At 32.2% G+C, this 24,135-nt stretch overlaps 1 protein-coding gene across 7 annotated transcripts in view; it reads left to right on the top strand.

The window, feature by feature from the left end:
• CBLB (Cbl proto-oncogene B) overlaps positions 1-24,135 on the top strand; it is a 207,877-nt gene that overhangs the window by 103,949 nt on the left and 79,793 nt on the right. For all 7 annotated transcript variants that reach the window (XM_079100820.1, XM_079100816.1, XM_079100818.1 and 4 more), the window contains 5 exons: positions 6,077-6,233; positions 12,941-13,062; positions 16,560-16,697; positions 19,843-19,930; positions 22,690-22,821. In XM_079100820.1, coding sequence (XP_078956946.1) covers positions 6,077-6,233; positions 12,941-13,062; positions 16,560-16,697; positions 19,843-19,930; positions 22,690-22,821 — 637 coding nt within the window. The remainder of the gene's footprint in view (positions 1-6,076; positions 6,234-12,940; positions 13,063-16,559; positions 16,698-19,842; positions 19,931-22,689; positions 22,822-24,135) is intronic.

The following is a 24,135-nucleotide window of genomic DNA, read 5'->3' as shown; positions in this document are numbered from 1 at the left end:
GGCGCAAGTCAGCAGTCAAATGTGTTGATAGTCTTCATTTTATTTTTACTTAGAATGGATTATCCATCTCCACATTTATTTCTTTTTAATCTTGAATTTTAAAAATAATTGTAGTTATAGATGGACAGCATGCCTTTCTTTTATTTGCTTATTTTTGTATGAGGTGCTAAGGATCGAACCCAGTGCCCCACACCTGGTAGGCAAGTGCTCTGCTACTGAACCACAGCCCAGCTCCTTAGTCTTGGATTTTTAATGTAATATTTTTCGAAGTTTAACATATCATACAGAAAAGTTCACAAATCACTAATTCAGGAGTAAGAAATTTTTATAAAATGAACACATCAATGTAAATGCTCGCTAAATAAGGTGGTAGTATATCACCTGCAACTGAGAAGCCCTCTTCTTCCCGCAAGTCCTGTGTAGCCATTGCCTCCCCACTGTGTTCTCACAGAGCATGAGGGAATCATACATAGTTAAAACCATACCAATTATAAAAATTTATGCAGGTATACCATAAGGATAAATTTGGCTTCCTTGATTATTATGTTCATGGAGTTCCTCTCTGTAAGGGTGTAGCAGTACTTTATTCATTCTCTTTGCTCCATTGCTATTCATCCTATTGTTGATGGTCACTGAGTTCTTCCACTTTTTGGATTATTATTAATAGTAAACATTCCCTGTGCATTTTAAATGGATATAGTGCATTTCTGATGGCTGTATGTATGAGCACAAGTCCTGACTCATACATACATGTATGAGTGTAAGCATGGTTTTAGCTTTAGTGGTTTTTCAGGGTTGTTGTTGATACCTGTTAGTTTGCCAAAAGATTCCCATTGCTCCATATCTTTCTCAACACTTTATAATGTCATCCATCTTTTTCAAACAAGTCATTTTATTTTGATAGAATGGAAGTGCATTGCATCAGGTAAATGACTTATGAAGTTGAATACATCTTTGTATGCTTATTGAACATTTTGATTTCCTTTTATTGAGTAGTGTAAAATTGCCCATTTTGTTTGTACTTATGTATTTTTATAAGTTTATATGTGTTATGGATGTGAATCTTTTGTTGATTTTATGTATATTAGTAATTTATTTTGATATGTGACTTTCTTTTTCATTTTGCTTATTGTATCTTCTCATTAACACAGGTTTTAAATGTATGTTTTCCTTTATGCTTTGAGCATTTGGGGTCATGTTTGAATTTTTTTCCTCTTCCAAAGTAATGCAGGTATTTTCTTATGTTTTATCTAAAAAAAAAACTTGATTGCTTTGCTTTTTACATTTAGGTGTAAGAAGTGTTGAAAATTGATTTTTTTTTTTAATATGGTGGGAAGTAATGATAAAGAATCAATTTCTTCCAAGCATATATCCAGTTGATCCAGCAACATTTTAGAAAACATCATCTTTTCATCATTGCTGCTCATATGTAATTGATATTGACATATTGTTTCTAATTATGGGTGCATTTATTTCTAAAATTTCAGTTTTGTTTCATCTTTCTATCCAGGTGTCAGTGCCACAGTTTTTATTAATGTAGAGGGTAAGCTTGTTGGTATTATTTTTATGAGGCTTGTCTTTTTAAATCTTGGTTCTTGGCATTTCCCTATAAAGTTTAGAATCAGTATATTCTTACTCCAGCAGTACATCCTGGGATTTTTGATTGAGGTTATATTAAATCCATAAATCATTTTGAGCAGCATTGACATACTTATAGTATTGAGCTTCCCAATCTACTAAAGTGTTATATCTTTTTATTTGTGTCTTTTACATCTCTGTGCATGTATGTGTGCATGTGTGAGTTTGTGATTTAGCCTTGTTCTTCTTGCTTTATTCCTATCTAATATTTTCACGTGACTGTGTAAAAACCAAGGTTTCTAAAGTTCTATTTTCTAGTTACATATTGTAGTTATATGGAAACAGATTTTTTATCTTAGTCATATTCAGCAACCATGTTCAATTCTCTTGTGATTTCTTATAGTATATAATTTTTAAATTTTCTACATGTAAAACCATATTATAGGGAAACATTACTTTATTTTAGTTTAATATATTTTGATTTTTAAAAATTTATTAGAGCGTATAGAAAAACAAAAGTGTTAAAAACCATGAACAAACCAGAATGATAAAATGTTAAGAAGGCATGTATACTCCTTCCACAGTCCACTGGCAGTTATTCAACTTTTGAAGATATCTTCAAACATAGAAATAGTTTTGAACATTGGATCATATAGGACTTATAAGAATAATTTTTCTCATTTAATAATATGCCATGGACACTTTTACATGAAAAACATTTTTCTGTACAATTTCAATTGTAAAATATTCTTATCACTGTTATATTCTACTTTTACTTATGAACTTACTTGTTTTTAAGTTTTCGCTGTTATAAATAGTCCTGCTTGCCAGAGAATCTTGGGCAAGTTTTTGTACTGCTGTGTATTTTTTGGATATAAATATCTCAAGGCAAACTCCTCTAGAAGTAGTCTTTCTGAATATATTTTGAAACTTGTTTCCAAAATTGTTGCTTTCTAGAAGTGCTGTGTAAATTCTCATTCACACCAACAGTATACCTAACAGTTCGTGCTGTTATTCACACCTTTGTTCAAATCAATTCCTTTTCTTATTTTCTTTCTTTTCTTCCTTCCTTTCTTCTTTTCCTTTCCTTTTCTTTTTTTCTTCGTGAGTTATAAATAAAACCTACAGCTTTTTATAAACTAGAAGTTTTAAAAAAATGTTTTACCTTTTTGTTTGTTGGTATCAGTTTCCTAACGTGCTTTTATTCTTTTTAGTTACATCTTAAAATTGCAGGATTTTCAAACTAGACTACCTAACAGACTTTTTAACACTTTTACCCAGCAGGATACAGGCCTGGAAAGGTTACTATATTTTTTAAGACCTTTAAAGATAATTCTTTTATTTTTTATTTTATTGGACTGGCAGATTAGGATTAATTTTCTAATAGAATTATATTAGCGCCTTATATATCAAATTTTTGTCTCTGATGACATTATAGAAGATTCACATAATGTCAAAAGTTATCAAAGGATTTCCGTGTAGTACTGAGTAGTAGCAGTAAATGGCAGCCTTGTTCTTCTTGGAAGTTTAAAGATCCTGAAATTGCACTGTTACAACAAGTGCCTGGCTGTTCATTGATCTTGTGTTCTTTTTTCCTTGCAGACTGACAGTTATTCATCCTTTTCAGTGTATCTTTAAACTCATTCAGCTTGCAATTATTGTGGTTTGTAATTGTAAGTGGCAAGAACACATTAAAGTTGTCTGAATTGGTGAGAGTTGAAGACTAAATTCGCCCTTTAATTTTTTTCTCAATTTTTCTTTCTCTTTCCTGTTCCCTAGGTCTTTGCCACCACTTTAGTTTCTACATGTTCTTAAAACAATGTACCATTAATATTTTCTCTCACTGGCTTCATCTCCCGGAAGAGGTAGTAGGAAACACCACAGGCTTGTCACTGCAATTGTAATTAAAAGGGCAAAAACTTATTCTCTCCCAGCCCTGCCCACCCTGTACAACTCATGAACAAATGTTGTAGAACCTTAAATTCTCTTTGGGAAGTATAGGTCCTGCCTGCAATCTGTTGTTTGTTTGTTTTTAAAGTCCTTTTTGTATTCTATATTTATTCTTTAAAACATCCTCCTCATTAGTCCCCCCACCTACTACATAGGGCTGTTTTACTGAGCTGATCAAAGGAGGAGAATCTGTTGTACAAACTTTTCTGATAAATTAGCCTCATAATGCCCCAGCTTCTTAATCCTTGTTACCACCACCCTTAATTAAGTTTCCATTGAAATAATGCCTGTTTGTGTCTTAGGTTTATCACAAATGAGCTATAATAAAGTTTCATTAATCCAAGTACTTTGAAAATGTAGCTTTCCCATTTGTAAATTGTTCTAAGGTGGTGTGGTGACAGAAATTTTAGAAGTTTGTACATTTTATATAATGTGCTTAGTGTTCAAGTGGTATTATGATCTGCTTATACCTTAAATATTGGATGATAATAATTTTTATGACAGCATATTGGAGATATCTATTCAATCATTATTTTTACTTTCACATTTTATACACAAAACAACTACCAAGAGTTTCTATTTGATCAGTTTATTTCTTTTTATACTTTATACACAAAACAGAATAATTCTTTTCCATACAAAAGAGATTGTATCTATGCCATGCTGAAGTCAGTAGTTCTTTGATCAACTCTTTTCCCTCTATGGTTCTATTCTTTGTGTTTTGAGTACTGGAAACTTTAATTTGGAAAAGAAAAACGTAGCTCTTAGGCAATACTTTCATGGTCACTGTAATGAAGCTGGACATAATTACGTATTTACACTTCACTATAAACCAATGGCTTTCTATTATTATTAAAAGTTTTCCTTGCTCTTTTAAAACAGCAGCATTTTGTTAACCTTAATCAGAGTCTGACGTGTCTTTCTTCTAAATGGCGTCTGATGTGGTGTCTCTCTTCAGTTCTCTGTGGTTTCCTGTTTTTTTCATACATAGAGAAAAGCCTTTTGAGGTATTAAGCTTCATACTTTTCTTTTTTTAATGGTACATCAGACCTAAACTCTCTTACAAGTACAGCATAGTATTATAAACCTGTCTCATCTTTTATTTATGCTACTTCCTACAGACTCCTGGAATTTCTCCAGCCTTTATTGTGCATCATCCAACCAGTCTTCTTTTATGTTCTCCCTCTGTATTGTTTAGCACTACAAATCTAATTTTACCCCAAAATGTATACTTTTTAAAAATAGAGATGGTATCTTGTGATTCTACACTAGTGAGTGGATAGATACAGCAGATAGGCATCTTTCAAAGTGTTGCTCCCCAGCCCAGCAGTATGAGCATCACCTGGGAACTTGTTAGAACTGTAAATCCTCAAGCCTTAACCAGGCCTAAAGAATATCTTGGGTGGGAGATCAGCAAACTTTGTTAAGAAGTCCTTCTTCATGTTATTTGGCTGTACACTGAAGTTCCATAATCACTGTTATAGTTATTCGTAAATACTAAAGTAGTAGTTTAGTGGTGATGCTTCATTGGGAGGTTTGATATATGATGGGGCCAGGCAAGATTTAATCTATTCTGCTTTAGGCTTTTATTTCTCAGGAGACAATGGTAAGGAAAAATCTGGGGTTCAATTGTTGGCTGCATTTTAAGAGGGTGCACATAGGTCTTATATAATGCTATTTTGTGAACTGCAGTTTGAAAGTTTAAAAATATAATTGTTTTTTTCCTTCCATCTACTCAGAAATAGGCATTTGCCATTGTAAAGAAGGTAGCTTACTAAGGAAAGCATAATGGGCTTTACTGATATTCATTGGAGGGATGAGGGTGAGGAGCATTGGAAACTGTTCAGGCAGGGGGTAGGTTAGGAGGAAGAACTTTTTCTAGTACCATTCTGTGCTCTCCTTAATTATTGAGATACATACTACATTACTATTAAAATTTTTTGATTAATGAAAATTAATTAATGAGTAGATGCATAAACATATTTCCAAGAGATAGCCATTATTGTTACTTTTTTTTAAGAAGTTAGGTGTATCTTTGCATCATATGGAAAGATAAATAACTTGTTTCTTGTTTCTGCAGAAAACATGAGGGAAAGGGCAGATATGTCTTGATGATTTTCCACCTCAATCTTTTGAAATGGCGGATACATATTTCTTGTGTAATGAATAAAGGATTTCTACTATTATGTGTACCCATCATCTTATAACTAGTTTTTAAAAATAGAATGGGAAAATTTAATATTGATTCATAGTTAAGTAAACTTGTATAAAGAAATGAAGAAATCACAATACATAGAACTTTGACCCAAATACATGTGTTTCAAGAGATATCTTGATAGCTAAAGGCTATTGAGAAAAAAAATAAATTTTTGTCATATTCTTAGAAAATACAAAATAATCAATTTAGTAGAACTCATTACATGTGACCTGAATTATGAAATTTATTTTAATGGAAATATATAATTTTTTATTTATTTGTTCTGTTTCAATGGAAGATATGTCTTTAATGATGCTTGATTCAATCATGTTTTGTTTTTCCCTTGCACAGAACCATCGTGCCATGGAAAGTATTCAGACAGTGCCTTCATGAGGTCCATCAAATTAGCTCTGGCCTGGAAGCAATGGCTTTAAAATCCACAATTGATTTAACTTGCAATGATTACATTTCAGTTTTTGAATTTGATATTTTTACCAGGCTATTTCAGGTAAGCTGTAGACTTGCTTAACTTATATGTCCTTTTTCTCCCTGTCTCCCCTCTATGTGTATGTATGGATATGTGTATTTTTGTATCTCTCTGTGTCTCTCTCACTCATATACCCAAATTTATGGAAAAGTCTTATTCTTGGCTGTCTGTAAGGTTATTCACATGAGTGTTTGATCATTCCTCTGAGTTCAGATGAGGCATTTTGGAGTAAGTATGGAGTTTCAGGTCCTATGAGCCCTGTCAGCTTTGAGAAGACGCATGCAAAAGAGCTTAGTTTGGAAGTCCCTGTATACTTTCTCACTTTACTTTGTTCACCTTTCAGCCCAGTCCTAATAGAATGCACCACTGCAGGTGGGCATTTGCTACAGTTGTATCTCAACCCCTCCTTCCCCGCTCCTCCTCTCTCTTTCTCTCTCTCTCTCTTCTGCTTTTTTATTGGTTCTTTTAGTTATACGTGACAGTAGAATCCATTTTGGCTTAATTATAAAAGCAGTGAATATGCCTTGTTCTAATTCAGTCCCCAGTCCCTTTCCTTCTTCCCTCTCCCCCCAACCCCTGCTTCCTTCCCTCTACTGGTCTTTCTGCCATTTACCCATTGTTAGTTTTTCTTTTTTCTGTTTTTTTTTTTTATTTGTAATAATTACTTTTTAAAAAATTTCTTGTGGATGTACACAATGGTGAGTCTGTGTTATATTCATATATGTACATAGGAATGTTGTGTCAGATTCATTCCACTGTCTTTCCTTATCCCATCTCTTCTCCCTTCATCCTCCTTTGTCTACTACAGTGATCTTTCTTCTTTTTTTTTTTTTTTAACTACCCCCCAACCTTATTTTGGGTTAGCTTCCACATATCAGAAAACATTTAGACCTTTGACTTTTGGGGACTTGGTTTGATAGTTTCAGGATCCATCCATTTACCAGTAAATGTCAACAAGTAATTCTTCTTTATGGCTAAATAATACTCCATTGTGTATATATACCACATTTTCTTTATCTGTTCATCTGTTGAAGGGTACCTAGGTTGGCTTCAGAGCTTAGTTATTGTGAATTGTGCTGCTATAAAAATTCATGTGGCTGTGTTACTGTAGTATGCTGATTTTAAGTCCTTTGGGTATAGGTCAAGGAGTGGGATAGCTGGGTCAAATGGTGGTTCCATTCATAGTTTTTTTTTTAACAATTTTTAAAAAATTTATTTATTTTGATTCATTGTACACAAATGGGGTGCCACTGTTTTTTTCTCTGGTAGTACACTGTTCTCCTTTTCCAGAGTGGTTGCACAAATTTTCAGTCCCACCAGCAATTGATCAGTGTACTTTTTTCCCCATATCCTCTCCAAGATTTATTGTTACTTGTGTTCTTGATAATTGCCATTCTGTTGGAGTGAGATGAAATCTTGGTGTGGTTTTAATACAACTCTCTTTGCTTGTGCCATTGATTAGGTCAGAACATGAATGGTAAAGTTAGAAATAGTAAACTGTTGTATAAAGACAGACACTGTGGTTTTATAATATAGTAAAAATTGCTTCATTCATCGAAACTTATGAAATGAGCATTTTTCCATGTCAGCATAATACTCCTCATCAATATGATTTTTTGTTCCTGTACACTGTTCCATCAAAACTGTTATGTCAGTATTAATGTAACAGAACTCTCCTTTGGAGAATTCAGATTTTTCCCCCTGCCATCTACCTAGTATAAATAGCTTTGAGATGGACATTGTTATTCTACTCATTGTTTTTACTTAATTCTCAATAATTCTTTACACCCAGAAGTGCATCATATGGGCAGTAGCATCATATGGTAGCTACCTTTTATTTTTTCCATATCTTCATGAAATTATTCTTAACATTAAGACTCAAAATTTGTCTTTTGAGTTTGGCTTTGCCACTAAAATGTATATCATTTATGGGATTCAATTGAGGTAGTCACAAAATGAGAGTTCTGCTTAAAATTTTTATAATTCTAGTAATACAAATTATACTACAAGTGAGATAAATCAGTTAGAAGCCAGACTTACTTATATCCTGACACAATTTTTTATTAGTGCAATATGAAGTATTATTTATTGTTATTGAAACATGCTTTCAACATGTTAGGATATAATATTAGTTTCATTTTTTTCCATGTTATATAAATTTTTCTTTTTATTTACAACTGCTTGACACTAGCTGGCAAAGACTCAAGTGACAGATTGATGCAAGGAAGCAACATTGCACAGAATTAACTTTTAATTTATTAAATAACTCATTAATATAAGACAAATGAACTACTGTCTGTATGTGTAGGGTGAATTTTACTTTATTAAATTTTCAGAACCATAATTCTGCCTTGAATATAGGATAAAGAATTAAGATACTGTAAAAAGTATGTTTTGCTTATTTTAAATGTATAGTTTCATGATTATTCCCTTGGTATGTATAGGTTAGCAGCTTATCATTTTATAATGAAACCTTTTCTTTCTTTAGAAGTTTCTGATAATTTTACAGAATAAATACATTTATTTAATACAATATAAGACAGTCTCTATAATAGGAGCTTTGCTTCTTCACCATGTGAAGGAAGAAAGCAAAAGTCATTTTCACATATTAAACCTAACTGTTCAGTTTAGAAAGTGTATAATTTTGTGGGAAGCTTGGGTGACTTTTTAGTGTGGGTATTAAATGCTAAAATGCCTTGGAATTATCTATTAAAGGCATGAGAGCAACTTAATTTTGGTTAAATGCTTACCCAAACTGCTGCTTATTTTCTTATAAGCTGTCACATTAAAACAACCTGAGCAACCTTGATACTCTAAGGTTTGTGTATCTTATTTATGTCCACTAGGTTGGGAGAGGAAAAGGGTCCTTTTAAGTACAGCTACTGTGAAAAATTGAAGATAATAAAACCAAAATTTTAACTGAGCCAAGAAATGCCTAATCTCTTTAAAAGAGCATAATTACAGAAGTAAATGAAAAACATTCATTTGTTTCATCTACTGATCATTTCTGACATTCTTCATTGTTTTTGGTTTCTGCATGCATTATTCATATGCTTTGACTATAACTGTACATGTGCTGGTAAATATGATAAAATTTGCTCTATGAGATTTTGCTTTTCCTGATCTTCTATTTTTACATTACTTTAAAAATTCAGGGTTAATTTTCTTAAATTTATGATGTTTATTTTGTCCACATGTTTATAAAGTCTATATAAAATGCTTTATTAATACTGTAACTGCGAACATTTTACTGTAGAGTGATATTGGTGGGTAGCTGGCAATGAAGTCTTTCAGCTCTAAATGGTTGGTGGGGTACTTATCAAAGGTAGGATCTGAAAGGGAGTAAGGTACACTCAGAATTTGGGATATGAAGGAGAGAACTCAGTGTAATGGTTTGAAGAAGAGGTCAGCGGAGACTGAGATGAAAGGATTGCATAGTGAATGAAAGAAGTAAGAGATCTTTATTTCTTTTGTCCCTCATCCTTCCATCCCAGGTAGAACTTGAACAAATGCTGTGGAGTCCTTGAAAGGATCTCACTGTGATTATGTGGTCACCTTTCTCATTTAGTCTTCTCTCTTCTGCCTTTAGTCTTCTCCTTCTCCTTTTCCTTTAGTTTTCTCCTTCTCCTCTCCCAATAGTTGAGGGATGCGGGGCTAGGCAGGTGCTTCCATTCTAGAGTGGAATGTGGGGATTTTCTTCTCTCTTCCCTCTCCCTGGGGCTGCACTTCCCTTCTCCTTCCCTTCCCCCTAGCATTAGAAAGGACTGGGTCATGGAGAAATGGGCACTATTGAAGAGTTCCAGGAACAGGAAAGAGTATTTGGAAGAATGTCCTAGTCACTTTGGAATATAGAGCATTAATGAAATGGGGAAAGTAATAAGAGGGTGCAAGTCTTCAGTTATAGTGAAGAAAGACAGTATATCTGTGCAGACTAGCTGAGGACTCTATCAGCATAAGTGATAAGTCAGTAATTGACTCTTGAAATAGTGTCTTTTAGGAAAATGGAGGGACAAATGTCTTTAATTCACTGCATTAATTTCTGTAATTGTTTTAAAAAATTAATGTAGCTTTGTGTTCATGTGTGTAAAAAAAAGTTTCCTTTAATGGAAAAAATGAATTACAGGATTTTTATTCAAAGCACTTTGTTTGCCTTCTTTAAGCCATTAGTTTGAAAATACTTTAAGACACACACACATACACACACACACACACACACACACACACACACACACACACACCACATGTTTCTGACTGTTCTGAGTGGGTTGTATTCACAAGAACAGCATAGACTCATTTTATTACGTAAATATTTTTGCAATTAGAAGCTGACCCTCTGGATTATGTACTAAGAACTTGTTGCTAAATACTGTAGCAGTTGGATCTCAACTCCAATTTTTAATTTTTCACTTGAATTTTGATCTGTGCACTGCTTCTCTATAAATTGAGGATTTTTAAAAACAATTATTTCATTGATGTGTATGGACTTTAATGAAACTGACTCCAAAATATATTTGATATTCTTTCTATCCTTATCCTTTGTAAGTGGGGGAACAAAACAAAAATACCTAGGACGATAGTTATTTCTCAGTTGTTTTTCTTTTGACGTGTGCTGATATTTTTCCAAGTATTGTTTTATGCAATTTTCAGTCATGCCTTAAGAAGGAAATTAAGAACATGCTTTTTGTTTTCAAGTGCAAAGACACAACCTTTCATGTTAGTATTCTCCAGACCTCCCTTTTAACCCAATTAGATGTTTTAGTGAGATGGGGAAATACCCCAAAGATATTTCTTGTTCTATCAAAAAAGGCTAAAATGCTTTGTATTACTAAATCATTCTTTCCCTTGTTATTCTCATCTCAAGGGACATAATCCTTGAAGAATTCTGCCTTGTAGAATGAAAATTTGCTTTACTATAATGAAGAACAAGTCTCAAAACAAACAAATGCAGGAACTCTCTACCAATAATCATGTCTAGGATAACTGTTTCAACAGCATAAATTTGGCAACGTAAATACCTTTTTTCTTCTTTTATGTAGAAGATTTATGAATCTGGCACATCACATATAGCATGCTGCCAATTTCTTGGAATAAATGTGGCTTCAGCCTCAAAAATATTGCACAGATGATTCATCCACACCCTCAAGCAAAGTTGTCTATCACTGGCTGTCTCTTTTCTCTTGCCATGGTAACTGGAGGGACAGCTAATCAGATTAAAGAGAGATTGATGCATTGATACAAACCAAATATTTATGTGAAAAATTTTTATATAACTCGCTTTTAAACCCTAAACCTTTCCTAACTTTATAGCTGTGTAAGGCAAACCAAATGTGAATACAGTATCTTGTTACCATGGAAGAACACTGGCCTTTTAGTGCAAGTCAGTATTTAAGGAACCTGTTTAAAAACAATCATCCCTGACTGATTAGTATGTATCTGATACTATTCATGGCTTTGATATGTGTGGATGATTGAGATAGGCATGTTCCGTATGCTGATGGAAATGTGTAAGCCTTTAAAACACTTAAATTCTATCATGTGGTTTCTAAGTTTATAAATGAGGTACCTGAGGGCCTGGTAGTAACCAGAAGAGACAAACTGGCAGATGAAGAATGTGACAAGATGTAACAGTTTAAAAAAAATTATTTTAGATATATATGACAGTAGAGTGTATTTTGACATACAATACATACATGGAGTATAACTTAGTCTAATTAGAATTCCATTCTTGCGGTTATATCTTATGTGGAGTTTCACTGGTTGTGTATTCATATATGAACATAGGAAAGTTATATCCAGTTCATTCTACTGTCTCTCCTATTCCCATACTGTCTCCCTTTCCTTCATTCTCCTTTGTCTGCTCCACTGAACTTCTATTCTTCCCTCCCCTCAAGATGTAACAGTTTTAAAGAGACATTATTTTAATTTTTAGAAAAATTAATTGCCCTAACCACTAATATCAATGGTTATAAATTAGGATATTAACTGCAAAGCTCAATAGGTTTCTAAACAGTTTATTTTTGTCAAAAGTCTTCATATGTTTCAGGGTATTTTTGAAGACGTTCAGTAGGCTATATGAGAAATACATATAAATATGTGTAAATGCATATAGTTATACACATAGGTTCATTGAGGCTCACTTAGTGTAACATTTGGAAAGAGGAAGCACATGGACATCTGGGGAAAGGAAGTTTAGGTAGAAGGATGAGCAAACACAAAGCCTCTGGGGTGCCTAAGAGGTTTGTGTTCAGGACAAGAGCAGAAAGGTCAGGGCAACTGAGAAGTGGCAAAAAGAAGATGGTAACAGTTGGAAACAGAAAGGCAGCTGGAGATCAAACCCCATGAGGCCAGTCCATTAAGTCTTTATGGGCAATACACAAGGACTTTGACTTTTATTTAAGGTGGAAGGTTTTGAACTAAAGAGTATGAGGTTTATGTTTCATAATGATCACAGTGCTTACTAAGAACAAACTAGAGATTACTTGGTTTTCCTTTTTGCTCTCCGTATGCTCTTCTTAGGAAATCTCTTTTCCTTCTAATCACATTTCTTTCTCCAAACAAGAACAAACTATTGCATGTTTGCTTATAGCTAGAAAAAGTTAACATGTAAGCCCATATTAACTTCAGAAATATACAGGAGAATTGTGTTAAGTACATGAAGTAATGGGTTGGTATGCAATCACTAGTTGATATTCTCTAGGTAATCTCTTTGAATTTATTTATATTTTCAGCCTTGGGGCTCTATTTTACGGAATTGGAATTTCTTAGCTGTAACACATCCAGGTTATATGGCATTTCTCACATATGATGAAGTTAAAGCACGGCTACAGAAGTACAGTACCAAACCTGGAAGGTAAGACCTTTTAACAATAATATGTAATGAGTTTAAAGAAAAATCCTCTATGATTCCTTTCTAAGTAAGGGGTGGGGTGGAATGGAAGAACCAGTAAAACAAAGTGTGCTTCTTATTGAGCCCTTTAAATTGATACGTTGTGTTTGTTCCAAAGTTTCATGTTCATAAAGAGAAAGGGAATGGACTACTATGTAATTTAATAAAGATTCATTAGTCCCCTGTGTTTGACTTTTCAATTTAGAATAGGATATTAACATTGATTGTTTCGTAATTCTTATCTTTGTGTACAAAATTACATGTGTATATTTGAATACTTGAATATTATGTTAAAGTTAAAATAAATAGAACAGATTTACGTTCATTATTTTAAAGATATTTTTAAGATTTAATTAGGTTCTGTGATAAGTACATAAAAGTATGTATAAATGCATCTAAGTACATGTATAGTTTCATGATAAATACATTCAAGCACATAAACATGTATAAGTGCATTGTTAAAATCCAAATCAATTTCATGTCCTTGAAAGCTTCTTCTTTAAAACCTCATACTTCTTTATAGCCTCCGAATTTGTATTTTATTTTTCAGATGATGAAATTGAGTAAGACACACAGAGATTGCATGTTTAGTCAACTTTTCTGGCTTTGACCACAAAACATACATTACTAGTGACAAGTCCAGAAAATCTGTGTCCTTCCAGTCTGAGTACTTTTTTCTCTGTCCCATCTAGAAGTAAGTTAGGCACATAGTAGGCATTTAAGCTATGGCATCAGCAGATGTGGCATACCTGTCCTCAGGGCTGTCACAGATAGCAGGAGATGTCATTCCAAAGTCCATTAGTGTACTGATTTTCAAATAGAGATAGTTTCATTTTAAAAATGAGTTTGTTTTAGTTTTTAAGTCTACCTTTTTAGTCTAGAATTATTTTTATTATGTTTATAGTGCATAGGGTATTTGTCCTGTAACAAAAAATCTTGAGTATAAGCCAGCAGTTTTAATTGCTATCATTTCTGTCATAATGAATATTTCCATTTTATGAGAATTACTATGGCATATAAAAAAACAGCTGGTGGTACAGAAAACATTGACTTCCATTGCTGTCTTCTATTTAAGAATTGATTATTGTGACTTTGGGAGCAGGTCAAATTTTTTGTATGTTGACAGGGACTTAGATTTAGTTTTATTCAGGGTTCTCTCATGACCAGATTTTTGTATAGCTAGAGATGAAATGGGTAATCTATCATAAATTGTCATATGTAATGTGTGATATGAATATTTAAATTGGGTTTAGGGCATCTCTTCATGACCATATCAAATACCTTTGGTAAATATTTGCTTTCCCGAATTTGTCTTTCTCATTGGCTTTGTACTAAAGAAAATAGTTGGGTCTATTCCAAGTACATTTGGGTTCCTTATGTTCTGCTTTATTTGGGTTCCAACTAACAAAACATTAGTTACCTGATGAAATACATTTGAGGACTAGGAATATATCTCAGTGGTAGAGCACTTGTGTAGCATGCACAAGGCCCCAGTTTCAGCCCCCAGCACCAGAAAGAAAAAAAATTACGTTTGAGAATCACAGGATATATCCCTTAGATAACATTTAGTGTTAAAGAGTAGCGCAAACCACCCTATAAACATGAAACTATTTCATCCAATTATTATTCATGCCATTGTTGGAGAGTAATGTGCTAGAAATAAAGCAAAAGTCCACTTCATGAGGCTGGAAAGTAGTGACTGCCAAGAAGAGGGTCAGCAGCAAGTGATTTAAGAGTTGTACAAGTAAAACTGTGGAGCAGAAAAGTTCAGGAGAGGAAAAAATGATTCCAAAACTATATTGTCGCTCTCACCTGGTGTTACTAATGCTATAGTCTACCCACATGAATTGCTTGAACTTCTGTATAATCAGTTTTAGAAACACCGTCCTAGCACAGTGTTTAGGAAACAGAAAGTGATGTGAGTAAAATCCTGAGCAGTTTCACAAGTGTGCTTTTCTCTATTTACTAGATTCTTATTATATGAATAAATATGAAATGTTTTAAAAATATTAACCATGCAAATTTGTAATTATTTTCTTGATTGTAGTATTCTACTCTATAAGTTCTGGCAAAATCTGTGGTATACCCAGATCTTTAAGATTGCTGATACCTTTTAGTAATTAGAAGAACTGTATCATATACATTTCTTGATATGATCTGTTTGTAGTGATCTCCAAAATTATAATTTATAGTGACCTTCTATGATATTATGGTTCTTCTCATAACATCACAACCATTATTCTAAGCAGAATTATTTCATCTGATTCTTATTAAAGATGTCAGTAGTTGACAGGTTACTATCTTGTGTTCAGGCTCTCTAGGGGGATGTGTTTTTAAACTTCTTTGGAAAGGTTCTTTCTGATGGTTTTATCACTAATGTAAGGTTCCTAATATTTATAAATCACAGATTATTTCTTTCTTTTAAAACTCAATTTCCTTGAGAGAAATCACATTGTATTACTAAATATACAACTTAATTAAAGCCAGTGACTGAATCACCATTACAAATGCTAATTTACATCTTGTAAAATATTTTTACATGATCTGTGATTCATTGATAAGTAAATTAAGATACTATTTCTCTTATTTCTTACATTCATATAGTAGCCCAAATGTAGCCAACAGATGTAAGTTACTTTTGATCTGCTATAAAGTCCAGATATGGAAATCATGATGGCAAGGTTGAATATAATGCACAGAAATAGAAATTATTTAAAATGAAATAGATAGCTAAGTAAGTGAATAAATAAATGATAAATTTAAAGTCAAACTAGTGTCGCTGTTCATTGAGAATTAGTTTTAAGGGATTTGTCGTTCATTCGATTTATGTTTTTGAGCTATTTTTACTTCCTATTGAAAGATATTTAACTTGGTGGGGTTAAATGGAAAATATGAGCTTATCCAGCTTGCTTTTTCATTAATATACTTTGGCTCTTTTGAGAGTTATTTAAAGATGAATCACTATAATGCTTGAAAGAAAGTGTATTATTTTAAGTCAAGTTATTTTACAATTTAAATGCATGATTTTAATGTTTAAGTCACAAAATAATATGTTGAATCCAATAGTAGAAACTCACTCAGTTTCTGTGGTGAACAAATTAAATTTTTACTTTTTTTATTTTTACATTCCAAAAATAATTTATGTCATAGCCATTTTATACCAGCAGCATTTTCATGCACAGTATCCTGGATGGTGATGGTAATAAATCACTTGATAGTTTAGAACTTCATTTTTCTCATGTAGTTCTTGAGATATTAAAATGAAAAGAAATGAGTATCAGTGTTTCTTATACAAATCAACAGAGAAGTATAATGGTATTAAAACATGTTGAAAGAAAATTTTATCAGGAATTCTTAAGTCATTCTGTGTATTCTGTTGCTTAAAAAAAACAAAAAACAAATTTTTTAGTGGTTGTCACACTTTTTGATTGAACTTGGACATAATTTTCTCTGTCTTGTAGCTACATTTTCCGGTTAAGCTGCACTCGACTAGGACAGTGGGCCATTGGCTATGTGACTGGGGATGGCAATATCTTACAGACCATACCTCACAACAAGCCCTTATTTCAAGCCCTGATTGATGGCAGCAGGGAAGGATTGTAAGTATAAGAAATGGGAGTCAGCATGTTTAAAACCTATCAGATGTGAAAAGTAGCTACTGCATAGTGATGGAAGAACAGAGAGTGTTGTTGGCAATCTGTTTGCTTTTTAACCTCAAGACTAAGAAATGGATGCTCCTTAGTTCTTTTTGTTTGTCTCTTTAAATAGCCATGTTAAGGCAGTCTAGTTTTTTAATCTAACTATATTTTGTAGCTAAACACATTCCAATATCAAATTACATGTTTATACATTTTATAGGAAAAATGAGGCCTAATAATACTTGTCAAATAGATGTGTATGTATTAAAAGTAAATTCTTTCAAATAAATGACTTACTTTGTCTCATGTGAAGATAAATTGCTAGCCATACTGTTTCTTTAGACTGGCCATGCTGGATTTTCTGTTTCTCCTGTTTAGCCTTTTCTCTTCCACCCTTCCTTTCCCTTTCTTCTTTGTATACCTTCCTTTATTCACACTAATAATGAATTTATAGTTCAGAATTATATGTTGATAAAATTCAGTTAATGTAATGCTGTTCTCTTCTGAAATACAAAAATAAATTCTTCTCTTTTGTCAAAAAATGACTTTTTCTTCCTCACAGAAAGTCTCAACTATCTATTTGACCCATTTTCTGTAAATATATCTGGTTCTTATTCATTTTAGTCCCGTGCCCTCCTTTTTGTCCTTGTATCTCAGTGTCACTTCAGCACCCTGCCTTTTTTTACCCTTTGCCTTGCTGAGTAATTTAGAGATACGTGTGGTCCAACTTGCAGCATTGATAGGGCTGAACTGTGGTGGAAACCTGGCAGGAGATAGTCTACTAAGTTAGCAAAGACCAGATGATTTGGGATTTCCCTTTTCCTAAGTAATTACTAAAAAACATAAACAGACATCAAAAACAAATCAAAAAATAAATTAGACAAAGAAAATTTTAAAAAAAGAACGTGAGGGGATCTATGTGAAGAAAAAGGAATGTATTTTTTTAAGCTGCAAGTTTTCAAGACATTAGCTATGTAATAATTACACAGCAGGTTGTGGGACCAAATGTCTTTCTCTCTTTTTTTCTTCTAGTTTTCATAAATTTGTTCTTTCTACTTTACCTCTAGTACATTAAACATTCATATTTGTAACCTTTGATTAACTATGATTGTAGGTTTGCTTTTTTAGAAAGCATACTTTAAAGTTTTAATTCATAAAGAAAGTATGAGTACAAATGGTACACCTTTACTCCATGTACAGAGAAACAACATGTATCCCATCTGTTTACAATAAAAAAAAAAAAAGATGAAGATATTTGAGGTCCAAAAAAAAAAAGAAAGTATGAGTGGGTAAATCTGTACATAGATTAATTTTGATTTTCTTTTTTGTATTTTTTTAATTGTTTCCATCTATTTTTCAAATGCCAATTAAAGAGTAAAAAATTATAATATTGTACTCAGTACAGCAAAGCCACTGGACTCTTGTGCAAGTTAATGTAATATTCACACACACATACTTAAAAATCTTCAGAAGGACTGGTTAATTTAAGCCAAATTTCAAAAGTAGATTAGGATAAAATAGGTTTTAGTATGTTAGTTAGAGGTTTTCATAAGATCAGTAAAATCACAGGATATCATTTGGTCCACTATCATCAAGGTCAGCTATTTTTCTTTCTAGTTAGTCTGCCATTGTATGATATATTTGATTGAGAGTTTATTTTAATGATTAGCCGGACTCCTTCGCTGCCATTGACAGTAGTAGCTCATCAGCAGTATCGGAGTAGGACAGAAATCATCGAGTTACCCCAGTAGGTTAAATATAACCTTTCTTCCTTAGCTCTGGCATCGTTATTTTCATTTTTACAATTTTTTATTTCTGATTTTTTCCCTACAATTTTTATGTGTTTTTGAAGTGTGATAAAGCATTGCACAATAATTCTTTAAATGGACATTTTAGGATATGATAAGCAACTTACTAGCTTTTATTATTCCTCATTTAATATTTGTGGAATTTTTTACTTGCTCCCTGTAATTTTGGGTCATATGCAAATGTAGTTATCTCCTTTCCTTAATTAAATTAAAAAAAATCATCTCACTGATCTGTCCCTTACTATACGAGTATTGTCTGTACTTTAAGTTCATTTTATATGGTTTCCTGGGGTAATTGTAATACTTAGTTACTTAAATGTTTTATAGATTGTTCACTTAAAGATAAACATTTTTTGATTACTCCACAGAATAATTTTGTATAGTTTTAAAATATTTACACCTATAGTATTGTATTCTTAATCTTTAAGCCCTCTAGGTAGAATGATATTAGACAGGATAAACTATAATATAATAAATTGATGATACTAGCAATTTTGGCAGTTTTATTTTTAGTCAAAAATATTTACCAACACAATAACCTTGACTTTCAGTCATTTTCTGAATAATGAGTAAAAACTCTTGAGTTAACCCAGGAAGGAAGGCATCTTTATGGTAACTTAGTTCAGATTCCCATTCTCTCTGATAATAAAACCTTATGTCTGTAGAGCATTCTGTATTTATGGCTTTATTGGAGTCAATGAAAGATAGAACTGAAACATTTTATGATTTTTAAAAATATGTATGTGTGGAGGCGGGTGCACATGTGGATCTATTAGAGAAAATAGAAGGTGATTCAGAAGAAAGATACTAGGATATTATAGAAAAAGAAACACTGCAGAAGTATTCTGAGAACTTGCAGGAAAGACTTGACCTTATTTCTATTTTCCTCTTCATATGATATTAAACATGGTATAAAATGATATAGTTAACATTTCCTCAGCATCAGATGAAGGATATATTAATTGCAAATAAGTGTATATTCACCCTTTTTTAGAATAGCATGTAATGACCAGTAAAATAAATTTTTAATTTTTATAAGGAACACGTTAGAAGTATTTAATTGAAAATTATTGCTTTAGTGGCTGAGTCCTTATTATGTATTTATTACATGAATGTCATTTCTAGACTTTAAGTGCCTTAAAAATAATTTACAATAGTATAAAATAGTGAAAAATTTTATTGATTTGTTACAAAAATAGGAAGCACAAAAATGTATTTGATTATGGAAAATCCTGATTAAACTTAAATACAATTAAAACTTGTATATTTAAGGTAATAAAGTTTCTGTTTCAATTCAGTTATCTTTATCCTGATGGGAGGAGTTACAATCCTGATTTAACTGGATTATGTGAACCCACACCCCATGATCATATAAAAGTTACACAGGTAAGAACAATTTCCTGAAAAATATAATTAATAAGTATTTATAATACCTTTGAAATAAATCAGAATCTCTTCCTATACTATGCCTAAAATTATGCACAAATATTTAATACAAGTGATATCTCTAGGAATCCTAAGAGAAAAGAAATTACAGTACATAGTTTGCATAAAATTTCAGCTTTAATGTTTTTGCTTGCAATACAAGATTGGCATTTATACAATGATAAATAAATCCATAGGTAGACAGATATGAGAAGATAACTTTAATATATAAAAAATACAAAAATAGATTAGAAGAGTTTTATGCCATGACTTTTAGAGTCATATGAGTAATTGAAGAAGATTGAAGATGATTACGTTTTTCTAAATCCATTGTTGGCAATCTCATAGATAATGAATGTGTCACTCCCACTTATACACAAGAATTCTGTACAACAGAGTATTCACAGTAGGATTTCTCATAAAAGTGAAAAATTACAAAATACCAAAGTGTTCGATAATAGATTAAATATACCATCACATACCCAGAGTAGTTATCCACAGGGGAGTAGCTGTACATATTTGCATGAGAACTTCTTATGGTGTTTTATTTTAAAAAATTCATGTGTGTAAAGCTCAATTTTTGGATTTACATTATGTATGCCCAAGTTTTGTAAATAAATAAATAAGAAGCTATATACGAACATACAAGTAAGCATTCCAGAACCACCAACTTGGTAATGGTGTTTAACTGAGAAGGAAAAAGGATTGCGGTATCAGGGAGAGATTGAAGAGAGATGTGAATATTTTATTTTGCAGACAGTCTAATTTAAAATATTTTAGATTTGTATTTATAATAAATAATAAAAACCAAAGGAAAAAACTGAAATCAGAGAGAAATCTTTCTTTTTTCCAAGACCATACATGGTATTTCCTTTATTTGTAATTCTTCAGGTTTCAGTCCCTATGGTCTTGATATTATTTTATATATATATATATATATATATATATATATTTTTTTTTTTTTTTTTTTTTTTTTTTTACTTTTAGTTTTTTGGGTACTGGGGATTGAACTCAGGGACACTCAACTACTGAGCCACATCCGCAGTCCTGTTTTGTATTTTATTTAGAGACAGTGTCTCACTGAGTTACTTAGTGCCTCGCCATTGCTGAGGCTGGCTTTGAACTTGCAATCCTCCTATCTCAGCCTCCCAAGCCACTGGGGATTACAAATGTGTGCCACTGCACCCAGCTGGTCTTGATATTATTAAGTGAAACACCTTGTTAACATTTTTTATGTATGACTGTATAACTTTTATATTTAGTACATGATTGCCCATTTAAAAAATATGTGGTAATTTTGTAGTGTATTTTCTAATGTATACCAATCAGAGAGAGAAATTTCCTCCTTATAAAACCATTATTTCAAAATAAATCTTCAGGAGTAATATCTTTCCCTGTAGTTACTCATATATATTCTTACCTCTTAGGTTGCATTGAGTTATACATCTGTGAGTTACCTTATTATATTTATTTTATAATTATAAACCTGTTGTTTGAATAGTGATAATCACTATTAAAACATGTTTGTTGCTTCAGAAATGTCAACAATTTATAACTGATACTGGATTCCTTTAGATAATAGTTGTTTTCTATCTTTATCCATTCTGTCATGTTTTTCTTTAATTTCTTAAAAATTATGTATATTCTCATATAGACATATATCATAGTAGATGTTTTTGCATATGTGTGTTCATGTATAATTATGTCTGTGTCTGTGTATATGTGTGAAAATATATGTGCATTTAACCAGGATTATAACATGGTAATCTCTTAGTAGATTAAATAATAAATACTGCCATGAATTTAATCCTCCTCAGGATCAGGCACATGTGTTCATTGTAGGCATTTATTGAACTAAATCCTTGCTTTGTACAGATTTTTACTTCATGATTTTTTTTTATCTCTCATAAGCAACTTTTAAAAATATTCTTTACATTTACCAATCTATCTGTATCTTGTTTATGACATAGATCTTTTCACTATTTGAACAATGAGAAATTTACTGAACATTGTCCTAAGCTTATAAACATAGTAAGTCGAAAGAACAGAAGTTCAATAAACCAGTTTTTAGTTACTAAAGTAACTACTTCTCTTGACAGTGTTAGGCAAAAAGCATGAACTTTCAAGTCAGACATGTAATACAGAATTTGAGATATATAATTGAGGCTTACTAAGACTCAGGTATTTTTCTTAAATTCAAAATATGTGATACATTGGATATTATGTGAAATAGTAAATACAGCCACAACGTGTAGGATGTGGGAAGGGCAGATGCTGATGGTCTTTGATTCTGAGATTTCTAAAGATAACTAAAAGTTATAAAATTTAATGCTCATCCAGAATGGCATTTTTTTTCAATTTGACAGTGAAATTAGATAAGCATATGGCAGTTACAAAGAAGATAAAATCGTATATGTTGCCACTTTAAAACTTTGGGTTTTATTGTTTGAATCACTGTGACTATTGAAATTAGTCTCTTTTTAAGGGAATAGTAGGAAACCTGAAATAATCCAAAGTATTAAAAAACCTACAAAATTGCTGATAAAAGCTCAAATGCTTTAAATATTGATTATCAATTTAAAATGTCTTAAATGGTAACATTTCTGACGGGATCAAGTGTGAGATATTTACTGTAAGTTGTTTTACTTGAGAAAATTTAATATTAATGGTTCATACTAGAACTGCATTAACATTGCCTCTTTTCCACCCCCACATTCCAGGAACAATATGAATTATATTGTGAAATGGGCTCCACTTTTCAACTCTGTAAAATTTGTGCAGAGAATGACAAAGATGTCAAGATTGAGCCTTGTGGGCATTTGATGTGCACCTCTTGCCTTACAGCATGGCAGGTATAATCAAGGTTCATTTAGCAACATATATGTCTTGCTTGTATTCCCTATAATATTTCTTTTTAGTTGATTTCCTCTTAATGTTCAGGAAATAATTCTAATAAGTGCTTTGTTTGAAGTGGCAGTTTTAAAAGGCTCATGTTTGGGTTTATATGATTTTTTTTTTTTGCTATTTTAATAATTATGTTTCTTTTGCATGTGTAGCAATTTTTTTTATTAGTTCTAAGTAGTAGTATTTCTTCAGTACCACTAACTTCAGGATGACACATAGATATTATCAACTAATCATATTTATTATTGTAAGTCAGATTCTACTCATAGATTGTGAAGCAAAATAAACTATAGTAGATAAATCTTATGTGGATATTTTCAACCAAAATGTTGATATTTTCAACCAAATCTATTTTCTCCCGAGTAGATGTGGCTGCTGTCTCACATGTGTACCATTCCTTTCTAGGGCTAAACTAGGACAATCAGAGAAAAATATCTCCCAAACATTTTCCACCACAAAAAGCATTAAAATATCCAGTTTACAGAAGCCAAATCTAAAATGAACTGCCTTTCTATAGGCAGGCATGTGATGAATATAAATTAAATTTATTTGATACTTTGTAATAGGATCTAGAAAATACTGGTTTCCTTATCTGTAATAAAAGTTGCGGATTTTAAAATGGATTTTTGGATCCAGGTGCAGTGACTCACATCTATAATCCCAGCCATTTGGGAGACTGAGGCAGGAGGATTGCAAATTCAAGGTCACAAACTTAGTGAGACTTTATCTCAAAATAAAATAATTTTTATAAAGGACTAGAGATGTGGCTCAGTGAAAAATAAGAAAAACAAAGAATCTTTAGACAGAATTTCCAGTTTTGATTATTTGAAAGATTCACAGAATATTTTGAAAAAATTTTTGCAACTGATAGTTAGCATAGGTGTACTGAAACCAGAAAAATAGAGTTCAAAAAGAAAATAATAAAATTTTTAAGTCTTTCAAAAAAATTTGCCAGTGAGTGTATAATTGGCATCCCTATTTCTGAGCCCTCTTAGTCCTTGATCATCTCTCTCCATCCCTGGACATCCATCTGCATTGTATGAGGAAGGATGAGCTGTGAGGTTCATACAGGAAGTGCACAGCCTCAGAGGGCATCGGTGCCTGTTGAGCTCATTACTTGGTAATGAAATATAATGATTTTCACATTTTCATAGTCTTTAAAAGGGCCTCCTTTGTTGGTGTTGGTGTTTTGGGGGCAGTTTTTAAAAAAATGGATCAGGATGAAGAAGAACTTGGAGGGAAATTACAATTGGTTAACATTT

Source organism: Sciurus vulgaris (assembly GCF_902686455.1).
Source record: "Sciurus vulgaris genome assembly, chromosome: 10".
NCBI lineage: Eukaryota > Metazoa > Chordata > Mammalia > Rodentia > Sciuridae > Sciurus > Sciurus vulgaris.
The sequence above is the reverse complement of the archived record's forward strand: the minus strand, read 5'-3'. Positions and strand labels throughout refer to the sequence as shown.